This window comes from Channa argus, chromosome 12 (assembly GCF_033026475.1).
Source record: "Channa argus isolate prfri chromosome 12, Channa argus male v1.0, whole genome shotgun sequence".
NCBI classification, from domain to species: Eukaryota; Metazoa; Chordata; class Actinopteri; order Anabantiformes; family Channidae; genus Channa; species Channa argus.
In genome coordinates this window covers 17,702,138-17,716,343 of record NC_090208.1, presented here as the reverse complement: position 1 = coordinate 17,716,343, position 14,206 = coordinate 17,702,138, and the positions used below count along the sequence as shown (strand labels likewise).

At 39.6% G+C, this 14,206-nt stretch overlaps 2 protein-coding genes across 3 annotated transcripts in view; one reads left to right on the top strand and one right to left on the bottom strand.

Moving 5' to 3' along the window:
- The window catches only part of LOC137138361 (astrocytic phosphoprotein PEA-15), a 54,754-nt gene that overhangs the window by 20,671 nt on the left and 19,877 nt on the right, over positions 1 to 14,206 (bottom strand). The window lies entirely within an intron of this gene.
- On the top strand, positions 3,361 to 11,084 carry LOC137137800 (uncharacterized). Of its 2 annotated transcripts, none has more exons than XR_010915777.1 (2): positions 3,361 to 10,896; positions 11,011 to 11,084. XR_010915777.1 is itself a non-coding variant. In XM_067524461.1 (2 exons), exon 2 carries the CDS (start codon positions 4,745 to 4,747, stop codon positions 10,502 to 10,504), a length of 5,760 nt encoding a protein of 1,919 aa, XP_067380562.1. In that variant the 5' UTR covers positions 3,361 to 3,655; positions 3,770 to 4,744; the 3' UTR covers positions 10,505 to 11,084. The 2 variants fall into 2 exon arrangements, 1 of the variants encoding a protein (XP_067380562.1); XM_067524461.1 differs by having other exon boundaries at positions 3,361 to 3,655; positions 3,770 to 11,084.

Below are 14,206 nucleotides of genomic sequence, written 5' to 3'. Positions count from 1 at the left end.
AGTTGTCTTGCCAATAGCAAGCAACAGATTCTCTCTGCAGACGCAAATTAGGAGGAGGAAACACTTTCCAGTCAGTACAGGGATCAACTAGCCCTTGCTGCATATCTCCATGTAAAAAGCTTTATGCGATGCTGCTACATTCTGGCATCCTGCTGGGCTACAGAGAGACGCCCTGCTGTTACCATGCAGCTGTGCCTCCTTTTTCATTTACACAGAGTGTGTTTGGGGTTAGTTATAGAGTTTTAAATCTCTGCCTGTGCTTATTTTGCTTCCTTTTTGTTTTTTAGTATTTTTGTAATTGTTGCAAATCTTCAGTCTCTACATTAAACTACCAATTTTGAAGTAGCTCAACCAAACACATTGCAATAGAAAGCACACTGGTTGACTACATGAACATGAGGATGAAAGTATCTCAGCTTTAGGATTAATTGGGCGCTGCACAATCTGTCAGAAATTCTGCTTTTGCAAGGCGCAGAAATGTACTTATGAGGTTCTAGTGCAAGTGTAGGGTTCATCGGCTTCCAGCCCACAACCTGCTTACTTATATTGGTGTATTTCAAGTTTTCCTGCTTTTTTTAGAGCAAACTTACTGAGGTCTTCGTGGCTACGTTTCATCTGGCTCTGTGTTGTGCTGCTTGTTATATTTATGTACAGAGAGTTCAGATTAAATGTCGACTCATGAGGTTGCAGGTACAGTATAATGCAGAATCACTAAGCTTATAAACAAGTTGCAGTAGCCGAGATGCTTTGATAAACTTCTTTGTTACAGACACCAAACTTTTAAATTAGATTTGGATGGAAATGGGCCAGAAAGCCCAGCCAACTAGCTCAATCAAATACTGTCGGCTCTTGGAGTGCACCCAAAACTCAAGTGATCACATGGCTTATGAGCAAATGAGTCCATCCATTCATTTTAGCTAATGATCTGGGTCCAAGTGAACATGGCAGTAGGCATCATTCCAACTCCACAGTCATATTTAAAGCAAACAGAATTTCGTTCTAACATTATGTAGAGACCTGTTTGTATGACACTTTGCAAAGAGAACTGGATTTGCAGGCAGCAAATACAGATATAATACAGAATATATTGAAATCATCAAGTCTTGTAGCAGAGTTGTTTTAAAAAAAGTCTGTAGTTTGTTAAAGAATGTCTCAAGTCTTTGATGCATTTGTTTTTAGCAATTTTAACTCAGGTCTCTATATGCTCAGTATGGAAAAATAAATCAATTTAAAGCATGTTGATCATATTTTTTCAAAGCAGTAATTAAAGCAACTGTAACTAATTACAGCATTTAAGGTGCATGGCCACTCAATGCCTCCCTATCAATGTCCTGTTTATTTCTTAATTGTTCCAAGATGGTATTATATCAGACCAAAACTTAAGCAAGTTGGCAGGTTGTGAATTAAGCCAGTGTAGCTATAAAAATCAGTAAGTTCTTACTAACAAACAATACAAAGAGGTATAGCTGTAGTTTCAACTTTCATATTTTAAGTATTGTTTAAATACAGTTATTGATTAACTACATCTACATTCCACCACTTGTCAAGACGATGGCTCTGGGAATGCACTGGCCAACAAAGATTTTGCTGACATGATCAATAATTATCACATCTCAAAGCATGAAATAGATTAGTTAATGCACATAATATGATTTATTCATACTAAGTCATAACATAACAGTCTGCTAATGGTGAAGCACTAACAGCAGATGGTCCACTATGAAAAATACAAGTTTGAGCAAGGCAGATTTTACACAAAGATGACATTTAAGCAGCTTGTACAGTGTGCCATTTTTTTCACAGCAAAGTGTAGTGCTACCATGTGGTACACACATGCACGCACGCACACAACTCAAATTAACGCAATTGTGCCATCGAAAGGTCAAACAGTGTTCACAGGTTTTGCCATCTCCTCCCTCTCTGAATCCACACCTTACCAACTACCCAGTCCTTCCCCTTTGCCTTCGTTACTCCCTCCGTAATCATCTCTCAGTCATTACTTCCCACTTTGATTCTTCATTGCTCTTGTTTTAAGCCTCCTGGCGCTCTTCATGGCACAGACACGGGGTCGGCTTTGAAGTCGTCATCATCACAGGAGCATCTTGCTGCTGGGAAACATTAGGATTGATTTCTGACCATTAATCTTACTTTGATGTCTCTCTCTCACTGAGAACATTGCCTCTGTGCATTCGCCAAATAAAACACACATCGTGTAGCATCATCTCTCCTGTCTCTCTCTTTCTTCACCAGCATTGCTTATTCTCCTCCCCACTTTCATTCTCCAAGCCCCCTTGTTTTCTCCTCAGATGTTCTGTTTGCATGCCTTAAAAGAGATTTCCTACCCTGTACCACATGATTAATCCTGGTCTGGCCAGTCATTTTCTCTAACCATTCCCTTTCCATTCAAACCACGGGCCTAGGCAGCGAAAAGACGGATGTTGGAATGAAGAGAAAGAGTGGACACAGTGATACTGGGCAGAGGACTATTCGATGAAGAGGAAAAAGAGATGAGAGTGGGGTAGATTGCAAGGAGGAGAGGCACAAAGAGAAATAGGTGGGCTTGGTCATTTTCCTTAAAGATGGACTCATGTCTAATGAGGCAGCGAGTACTGCCGGCACTCATCCGTCCAAAAACCCAGAGCAACAGAGAGGCGGGGGAGAGAGGATGGGAAGCGAGCAAAGGAGAAAACGTTAATCTGAGAAGAAGCAGTGAAGCGCCGGAGAATATAGGCCACTGGCCCATTTTTCATTGAAGAGAAAAGAAGATTTACTGTGTGTTAAAATAGTGTAGTTGATTCAAATAGCTTCTATTTAAACAATGGGTTGTCTTTAATTTTTCATTTCTTTCCCTCTTTTTTGATTTGTCTTGTTTTTTTGTATTCTTATGAAACTGTCTGTCTTCTTATACTCATCTGTAAAAATCTTTCAATATTTACATGTCAGCTTTTTTTTTTGTTTATGTTTAAAAACCCAATACTGCTCTTTCACACAAAAGCAAGAACGGGGAGGTGGAAATGGAGACTTAAGTGTTAGCGCAATCAAATTACAAAAGAAAAAAAAAAACTCTATCTATACATGCATCTATATCTACATGTAAAACAAGTGCACTTATGTTTTTATATGTATGTTTGCTTCTCCCGCCCTCTCATTTTTCTATAGACGAATAGCTTCAGGCAAGAGTTTGGGATGGTAGATCCAAAAGTGAGCAACTTGAGGATGTGTCCTGCATACAGATACCTCTTGTTTCTTGGCACATTCTTTTGTAAAGCCAGGGGGTAAAGGTCATCAAGAGAGCAACCGCACCAGACACTACAGGAGACTTTCAGCAAGTAAACTGAAGGTTGCACAGAGTGAACATGGGGATAAATATAATTTAAATGCCATAAATATTATTTATGTAATTTTCTGTGTCGTTTGCATATTGTTTCGATGTTTGTGTGATTTATTTGATTGTTTAGGTAGGAACTATAGGTTTTCTCCTTGTTGCACACGGACACTTTTTTAAGACAAGTGCTCGGTAAAAGAAGAACATGTGGAGCGGTAATTTAAAGAGCTGAAGTTATGGTGTCTTACGTGATGTGTTGAGTTTCATAAGTTGTTTTTGTTTTGTTATATTTATTTTAATTCATTCTCTCCTGGATGTGCAGCCAGCGAGGTATGTGTAATAAGTTTGCATCCCGTTTTACATTTTATTTACGCATTTAATGTTTATGTTATCCACTACGTGTACAACGTGATTTGTCTATGTGATGTTTTATATGTTTAATAGTTCGACGGTGGATAAACCTAAAGCAAGAGCAACAAGCGCTAATTAAGAGGGAATAAATCCATCAGTTGCAAAGAGCTTCGGTGTTGTGTCTTTCCTGGAGGGAGTGACAGTCGAACTCGTACCTGCCGAATCTTCTCGATCTTGCAAGAGTCCCGACTGCTCGCCGACACGGAACTCAGATAAGACATTAGAAAAACGTTAAAGACACCCAAGTTCATCAGTTTTCTGAAGATGTTCATAAGATAGACACCAAAGGTGTGTCTTGAACGTGACAAGGACTGATAACTGATATTAGAGGATTAATAATAATTGAAATATTGTGAAGGTATTGAATGCGAAGAAAGTGATTGATTATTTGAAAGAAGTATTCCTTGCCACATTAAGTATATTGAATTGAATTTTAAGGGTTATTTACGGTTCAATGTTTCTAATGTTCACTCTAGTGTTCCTATAAGCATCTTGTTTATATTATTGTTACTTTGTTATTCAAATTTGATGTTTACCTACTATAGTAGAACGATTTGGAAACAGTAATGTGTTTAATTAACATATATGCTTAAGAAGTTGCAAACCAATGTAGTTAAGGGCCTTTATCACTCTGAAATAGTTTTGTAACAAAATGTCTCATACAAGTAAAGAAGCTCAGAGTGTGTTAGCTGGCATAGAACAAGAGGTGGATGTGTCAAGCTTTCCACAACCAACATCACCGTCTGAAGAGCCTCGTAGAAGTGAAAGAGCCCGAACATTAACAGAAAAGGGAAAGGAATTTCAGAAAGAAAAGCTTAAGGTTCTCCTGCTACACTTTGACAGCATTTATGAACGATGGAAAGCTTTAACCAAGGTTGCTAAAAATCTGTATTAAAACAAGATCCCAGAGATATTCTACAGGAGCACATTGTCAGCATTCAAAGAGAGTTATCTGAGCTGAACAGTATTTATGATGAATACAGAAAAATTGATCGCCCAGCTCATGACATGCGTCGCAAGATGGACAACTGTACATCAATTACTGAGATTGTAGTGCAAAACGCTCAGTCTCAAATTCAAGGAGCAGAGGAACAGATCATTTGGCCTGACGCAAAATCAGTATTTGCATCCTCTGTATCCAGTGTTTCACCTTCTGCTTCCAGCTGTTCTAAGGTTAATTCTATGTACTCTAATACTTCCTCAATTAAAAGACAAGAAGCTGCTGCTGAATATGCTGCCACACAAGCCGTTTTAAAGATTATGACTGAACAAGAGTCTTATCAACAGAGACTATACAACCTTGAGGCTGAAGAAAAAAGGATAATTGCAGAACAAGAAGCTGCTGCATTAACTCATCGCCTGCAAGAAGAAAAGGAAGAAACGGAATGCAGAATAGAAAGAGAGAAAGAAAGGGCCTCTCTCTTAAAGAAACAACAAGAAGAGAATGCTGCAAGAAGAAGGTCTGTAGAAACCTTAAAGAGGGAGCTTGAGCGCTTAGAAGAGTTGAAAAGGCTAAATGCAGCCAAGGCAAAACTTCAAGTTTACGATGAAGGTGAAATCAATCAGATTAAGGGTTTTGTAGCACACAGCTCTGAACATCTTACAGTTACGCAGAAAGACATGCAAGTGAACAATGTAAATCAGCAACCAAAACCACCAAAGGCTCCTACCAGTGCAAGCAAAATTGAAACAGGAGAGCTTGTAAAGGTTTTGGCTGAGGCCATATCAGCAAATAGGCTTCCCATTCCAGAACCTGCAGTCTTTTATGGAGATCCACTTAAGTTTGCTCATTGGAAGGCATCCTTTCAGACTCTGATTGAGCAGAAAAACATTCCAACCTCAGAGAAAATCTTCTTCCTTCAGAGGTATATTGGAGGACCAGCTCGAGAGGCCTTAGAAGGTTATTTTCTAATTGGTTCAGAAGAGTCATATGATGCAGCTTGGAAAATGCTCAGTGAACGATATGGACATCCATTTGTCATTGCAAAGGCTTTCAGAGACAAGCTATATTTCTGGCCAAAAATAGCCTCAAAGGAAAGTTCTGAGTTAAGGAAATTTGTGGACTTCTTGTGCAGTTGTGAATGCGCTATGAATCAGAATGAGAGTCTACAAATCCTTGATGATGGAAATGAGAATCAGAAACTGGCAGCCAAGCTACCTGACTGGTTAAGCACCAGATGGAACAGAAAGGCCACAGAGTATCAACTGGAACATGGGAGATTCCCAAGGTTCAGTTATTTTGTAACATTCCTTTCATTGGAAGCTAGTATTGCTTGCAATCCTATTACATCTTATCAAGCATTGGAATCAGAAAGGGTGAAGACAAAGAACAAGAACACCGTACCTTTTAAGAACCAACCCATTGGTACCAAGATATTCACAACAAATATCAGTGAAAGAAACGTAGTTACATGTCTGTTTTGTAAGAAAAGGGGACATGGTTTGCATAAGTGTCATAAATTATTGGAAAGGACAGTTGCAGACAGAATTAAGTTTATTAAGGACGAAGAACTATGCTTCGGCTGTTTGAGCACAGGCCATCAGTCTAAGAAATGTAACAAGAGGATGGTTTGTGAAGTCTGCTCAAAACGTCATCCCACATGTTTACATGAAGATCGCTCAAACCAAGAACAAGGAGCTAAAAGAGAACAATCTAAATGGAGAGATTGCAGTAAGGAAAGAATGACAGAATCAGTACAACAAAGTCTCACCAAAGAAATCACATCCAACAGAGTTGTACAAGAAGGTAACAGTGTACAGACTTCAGCTATAGTTCCTGTGTATGTGTCATCACCAAGAGATCCAAACAATGAAGTACTTGTTTACGCTCTGTTAGATTCACAGAGTGACTCTTCATTCATTCTTGAAGAAGTAGCTGATGCTTTAAACATGGACACAGAACAAGTAAGGCTAAAACTATCGACAATGTCATCTAAAGGGACAATTGTTGCCTGTAAAAGACTTAATGGTCTACAGATAAGAGGACTACATTCATCTAAGAAGATCACAGTACCAACAGCTTATACTCGTGAGTTCATTCCTGCCAATCGGACACATATTCCAACTCCAGAGACTGCTAAGGCATGGAGTCATTTAGAACATCTTGCAAAACACATAGCTCCACAGAAGGAGTGTGAGATTGGTCTTTTGATTGGTTATAATTGCCCACAAGCCTTATTACCTAGAGAAGTTGTAAGTGGAGAAGAAAACCAACCCTTTGCACAAAAAACAGATTTAGGTTGGAGCATAGTGAGCTATGGTGTCCCATGTGAGAACTATGGTGATGCTATCGGAGTAAGTCATCGTATCATTGTAAAGCAGGTGATACCAGAACCTACAACAATAGTTAAACTCAGAAGTGAGGTTCACTATGTGTGTAAGACTCAAATCAAAGAAATGACCATTCCAGATAATGTAATCAAGATGCTAGAATCTGATTTCAGTGAAAGAGATGTTGGAGAAGCAACTCTCTCTCAGGAAGATTTTAACTTCCTCACAAAGATGAAGAATGGAATAAAGCATAAACACGATGGTCATTACGAGATGCCCTTACCTTTCAAACAAGATAGGCCAAACCTTCCCAACAATAAAGCATGTGCTGTACAGCGTTTGTCAAGTTTGAAATGCAGATTCAAGAGAGACCAGAAATACTACACTGACTACAAGAACTTCATGAAAGACCTCATAGTTCGTGGTGAGGCAGAAAAGGTCCCAGAAGAAGAACTGAACAACAAACCAGTCTGGTATATTCCTCATCATGGTGTATACCACCCTCAAAAGCCTGGGAAGATACGTGTAGTCTTTGATTGTTCAGCAAGATTTCAAGACACATCACTGAATGATCATCTTCTTACAGGCCCAGAACTCTCAAACACCTTGCTAGGAGTTCTTTGTAGGTTTCGTAAAGGCCCAATTGCCGTCATGTGCGATGTGGAACTCATGTTCCATCAGTTCCATGTTAAACGTGAAGACCAAGACTATTTAAGGTTCTTATGGTGGGAGAGCAATGATCTAGAATCAACACCATCAGTATTTCGGATGAAGGTTCATCTGTTTGGGGCAGCGTCCTCACCTGGGTGTGCCAATTTTGGTCTGAAACATTTAGCCGCTCAGTGTCAAGATCAATTCAGTCAAAGTACTGTTAAATTCATTCAGAGGAGTTTTTATGTTGACGATGGACTGGTGAATGTTACTTCTGATGCTGAGGCAATCCAACTCATTAAGGAAGCTAGAGAACTTTGCAGTACAGGCAAGCTGAGACTACATAAGTTTGTTTCTAACAGCAAGGATGTAATACAAGCATTACCAAAGGAAGAGTGTGCTGATAGTATCAAAACCCTGGATATGGCTTTGGGAGAACCACTCTTTGAGAGAGCCCTTGGTATTCAGTGGTGCGTATTCTCTGATGACTTCCAATTTAGAATTACTGTCAAAGAACAGCCACTAACTAGAAGAGGTGTGTTGTCGACAGTAGCTTCCATCTATGACCCTTTGGGATTCCTAGCACCCTTTGTCCTACGGGGAAAGCAAATCTTGCAGCAACTGTGTCAAGATAAAGTTGGTTGGGATGAGTCTCTTCCAGAAGAACTCAGAACACAATGGATGTCATGGCTACAAGACCTTCAAAATTTGTCTAAAGTAAGGATCAGAAGATGCTATTTACCAGTAAACTTCACTGATGTCAGGCAATATGAGCTTCACCATTTCTCAGACGCGAGTGCCACAGGTTATGGGGAGTGTACATATCTTAGAGCAATTAATGCTAACGGAGATGTCCATTGCTCACTTGTTATGGGGAAGGCACGTGTTGCTCCTACTAAGATAACCACAATGCCACAGCTTGAGCTTTCTGCGGCAGTGGTAGCAGCAGGGACAAGTGTTGTTCTTAGAGATGAGCTTGAAATAAATGGTCTTCAAGAACATTTTTGGACTGATTCAAGAGTAGTTCTTGGATATATAAATAATGATGCAAGACGCTTTCATGTGTTTGTGGCAAACAGAGTCCAAAGAATCAAGTCCAGTACAGACCCTAAGCAATGGCATTTTGTGCAGTCTGAAGATAATCCTGCAGACCATGCTTCCAGAGGTCTAACTGCAGAACAACTAGTTGCTTCAAACTGGTTCACTGGCCCAGACTTTCTATGGGAAAAGGAGCTACCCATAGGTACAGTGGTGGAAGAGGTCAGTAAAGATGATCCAGAACTTCGGAAGGTGCAGGTGCTCAACACCAGTGTAAAGGTAGATAGGACACTGTTAGACCGCATGACAAAGTTTTCTGACTGGAATAGAGCCGTCAAGGCTATTGCTCGTCTTAAGTGCTTTGCTCAACAAATTAAAGGACTTAGACCAAAACCAAAAGAAACCACAGGTGTTGAGGAAAGGCAAGAAGCAGAACTTTACATCATAAAACTAGTCCAAAGAGAAACATTCAACAGTGAAATCAAAGGTTTAGAAAAAAGCAAGGAAATAAGATCAAAGGACAAAGTCAATAAGCTTCACAAATTAAATCCTTTTGTGGACGAGCATGGTGTGCTTCGAGTAGGTGGACGTTTGACAAGAGCTAGCCTTCATCCATATGTCAAACATCCTGTCATTTTGCCAAAGGCAAGTCATGTGTCTTCTTTACTTATTAAGCATTACCATGAGAAAGTACATCATCAGGGAAGAGGCATGACTGTAAATGAACTGCGATCCAATGGGATATGGATCATAGGATGTAGCAGTGCAGTTGCTTCACACATTTATAAATGCACAAGGTGCAGAAAGTACAGAAGGACTGCACAGGCGCCAAAGATGGCAGACTTACCTGAAGAAAGAGTGGAAATGACACCTCCATTCACGTACCGTGGCATAGATTGCTTCGGACCATTCTATGTGAAGGAAGGGAGGAAAGAACTGAAAAGATATGGTCTTCTTTTTACGTGCATGTGCTCTAGAGCCATACATATTGAAATGTTGGACGATCTTACAACAGATGCCTTTATCAACGCATTGCGTGCATTTATTGCAATACGTGGAAATGTAAGACAGCTAAGAAGTGATCAAGGCACTAACTTTGTAGGCGCAAAGAGAGAGTTCATGAATGCAATGAAGGACCTGAATCAAGAACAACTTAAAACATATGGATGTGAGTTTATCACAAACATCCCATCATCCAGTCATATGGGAGGTGTATGGGAGAGACAGATAAGGACAATTAGAAGTGTTCTCACAGCGATTCTGGATCAGTCTGCTAAAAGACTTGACAGTGCCTCACTCAGAACCTTTCTGTATGAAGTAATGGCTATTATAAATAGCAGACCTCTAACAACAGAGCATTTGAATGACCCCACAAGTCTCGAACCTCTCACGCCAAATCATATTCTTTTGATGAAGTCTGGAGTAATATTGCCCCCTCCTGGTCAGTTTGTAAGTCAGGATCTTTACCTACGTAAGAGGTGGCGCCGGGTGCAGTTCTTGGCAAATGAATTTTGGAGCAGGTGGAAGAAGGAATATCTCCTTAATCTTCAGCAAAGACAAAGATGGCAAAAGGACAGAAGAAACACAAAGGTTAATGACATTCTCATCCTTAAGGAAGATAGTTCTCCACGAACTCAGTGGAAGCTGGCAAGGGTGACAGAGGTGTATCCTAGTAGTGATGGAAAAGTTAGGAAAGTAAAACTATTGATCAGTGACTCCAGCTTGAATAGTGAAGGAAAGTGTACTTCTAAGCCAGTGTATCTAGATAGACTTGTGCACAAGACTATTCTACTGCTTGAAGCAGAGTAGATGTTATGTTTGCTTTCAAGTATATAGTATTCACTCAGTGTCTTAGCTTAGGTAAGAGTGATAAAGTTCAATTGTTAAGTGAAATCACAATAATGTGATTTGGTGGGAGTTTAAATGCCATAAATATTATTTATGTAATTTTCTGTGTCGTTTGCATATTGTTTCGATGTTTGTGTGATTTATTTGATTGTTTAGGTAGGAACTATAGGTTTTCTCCTTGTTGCACACGGACACTTTTTTAAGACAAGTGCTCGGTAAAAGAAGAACATGTGGAGCGGTAATTTAAAGAGCTGAAGTTATGGTGTCTTACGTGATGTGTTGAGTTTCATAAGTTGTTTTTGTTTTGTTATATTTATTTTAATTCATTCTCTCCTGGATGTGCAGCCAGCGAGGTATGTGTAATAAGTTTGCATCCCGTTTTACATTTTATTTACGCATTTAATGTTTATGTTATCCACTACGTGTACAACGTGATTTGTCTATGTGATGTTTTATATGTTTAATAGTTCGACGGTGGATAAACCTAAAGCAAGAGCAACAAGCGCTAATTAAGAGGGAATAAATCCATCAGTTGCAAAGAGCTTCGGTGTTGTGTCTTTCCTGGAGGGAGTGACATATAATACATGGTGAAGGTTTGTGTGAGTCCTGGATTTGTTGATCAATCACACTGTTCTGTACAGATGAGCACTGATTTATTAAGGAAACCAGATGGACACAGTAAATTGAGAGTGAGGCAAGAAAGTTTGAACAAAAATACAAATAACGGATAAAATTTGATATATAGTTCTACTTTTGAATCAAAACTAACATGAAAACATATTCGATATGAAAGAATTCAAAGAAGAATTCAAGAAGACATTTCAAGGAGCTAGTGTTGACCTGGTTTGTGTGCCGTGGAAACCTGGCTGTGTCTCACCAGCTGCTTTACTTCCTGCTGTCACCATGGACACACTTCCTGGCCCTGGGTATAGGGCAGCGGAAAAAACAGTGGCCGCCAAGGGAGAGAGGCAGACAGAAAACAAGAAGGAGAGAAACAGAGAGTAGACTAAGAGGGCTGATATTGGGAGGGAAAGAGGGGAGAAAAAGTGGCAGCTGGACTCAGCATTGGAATTAAAAGTGGAGCTAATCCCTTCTGCTTTGTTCAACTCTACAGTCTTCCTCTTTCCTCTCTGACTCCCCCCTCAGGGACTGGCTTTATGTGGAGACATTCTGCATGGAGCAGCTCTAATTTTTCAATTCATGTGCTCAAAAATTCGACAAACACTTTTTCAAACATGTTCACAGGAACCTGTTTAGGCTGCACAAGCAGCTTTGTAGACAACTTTGACTAACCCATTACTCCACTGCTGATAGTCAACTCATGTTTACTCAATCCAGTCAACACTGGTTCTTTTTAGCAATGACAACGATCATTCCCCAACCCTAACTGCAATGTCTCAGCTGCAAAGGAAATATGAGACATAAGTCATGATAATAAAAGGTTACAGGAATAGAAATAGGCTCATACTGTGTAGGTCATGTCTGGTACAGTAACAGCAAACTGTTAGTTTTAAAGTTCGAGGACTTCTCGTTTCAAACAGACACATATGTAGGCTGCTAGTTAGCATCAGGGTAGAATAACTTCTATACAATGCATCCTTGTATTTAAAGTACATGAAAAAAATCTGTGTTTTGTAGCTTCAATAACATTTTATACTGTGACTTATACTGTTAATACCTCAGTCTGCACATCTCTACTGTATGCATGAATATGAACAGCTGCATGTTTCACACGCATAAGGATGAATGCTTGAGAGAGCGAGAGAGAGACAGAGACAGACAGACAGAGACAGAGAGAGAGTGTGTTACTCCATCCTCTGCCACTGGAGCTGCCTTCTGCTTAATCTAAATTCTAAATGGTTCATCATGGCTGCAGGAAAAGACCAGATGGCCATGACTAAAACCAGAAAGAAAGAGAGCAAGAGAAAATGTGTGTGTGAGTAAGAAGGAGACCGAAAGAGAGACCAGATGTGGCGTGTGCAAATTCAGGAAGAGATGCTGGCTGCATGAAAGGAAGTGAAATAAAGAAGACTGACAAGCAAAAGAGATGCAGGTAAATGGGTTAGAGCATGTGCAGAAATGCCAGGAGTGAGTTATTGAACTCCTACGTCTATAAACAGACACACACACAGTCCTTTGTACATCCTCTAATCAAAGCAAAGCCCTGTTTATTCTGGGACAAACCATCGACTCGGTGAACCCTGTAGCGACAGCGGCAAGGCCAAAATGAGACGACGACAGTGTGCAGTCACGCAATGCACCGCCACAACGCTGAACCACCGTCAGGTCTAATTCTCTAATCCATTAAAACCCTGCTTCCATGCGGCTAAGCTACCGTAAGCAAGTCAGTAACTTTCAGCACCCGATAAGTCGGCAAGTCAACAGTCATTAGAGGCTGTCTATGCTTCCAAGCAGGTGTAAGCTGCTGGTGCTGCTGTTAGTAATGTCATTTCTTTTTGTTCTGATGATGCAGGTGTTGCTGACTGGAGCTGTAAAGGCATTTTTCCTAAAATGAAATGAGCTGTCTGGATAAACCTTTTGTAATCCATAAAATGCTGCTTTAGATCTCATAAATAAGTCTTCTAATATAAAATGGTAGATTATGGTAAGTAACCTTTGACGTTTCTATCAAAATCCCATGACATCTACAATTGTGACATATGACATCTACAAGTGAAAAAGAAAAAACCTTTTCTAAAGGTTCACTAACTAGACGTTTCTAGAGCGTTCAGCCACACCTTGTTGTCTTTCTCCTCAGATGTTTTTTCCGTTGTCATGGAGATTTCATGAAGTTTTGCTTCTCCATAACAACTGAGCAGACTCCATCTGCTGAGGAATAGGAAACTACACATAATTCAAAGCCCCACATAAAGCATGTGGTTTTTGAAGCAAGACTTATATTTGTCAAACTACTGTTTCCGGAATTAAAGAAATTGTTGTTGGGAAAAATGCTTATTTTTTCGTAATAAGAGTTTGACATTCTCCTATATCTTTCTGTCATGTCTAAAGCTGCTAAAGATGTATTTAGCTATAACAGATTATTTTTCATGTAACTTAGCAAATTAAATTCAGGAGAGAACCTTTCCTTCTTTCAAGACAATAAACTGGTTACATCACACAACTCGTCACAATGCATACCGAGTAGAAAGTGAGATAGTTTAAGAAAAGAATGGGACTAAGAAATAATAAATTAACTCTGTGCCAACTCTAATTCTGAGTATAATACATGGATAGATTACATTCCACCTATAAAAGTCATACACCATTAAGACAACAAACCTCCATGCACCTCTAAAAAGCAAATTGTGTTCTCCTTTAGTCAGACTCTGCACAAGATGAAGTGAGGAAAACACAGAGAACCCACTGACTGAGTGGCACACAGTACGTGGGCACATATAGCAAAAACAAAAGAGTGCAACTCTGCTAGCAGACCTATATTTTTCACAATAACTCAGTGTAACCATATTGCATTTTATCATATACTGTACATTTGCGAAGAATTATCCGACATTAATTTCTGATTGATATTCATATCATCATTAAGGACTGAGCAATAATATTGTGTCAAAAACCATGTATGGCTTGGTGGGCACTGCTACATTTCCTGCTCTAAAACGCTATGGTAGAAACTGCAACTTTCATTCCTTCTCATCGATTGATTTC

What these genes read in the sequence shown, in the direction of transcription:
- LOC137137800 (XM_067524461.1), top strand. Translation starts at nt 4,745, where the DNA reads ATGCGTCGCAAGATGGACAACTGTACATCAATTACTGAGATTGTAGTG.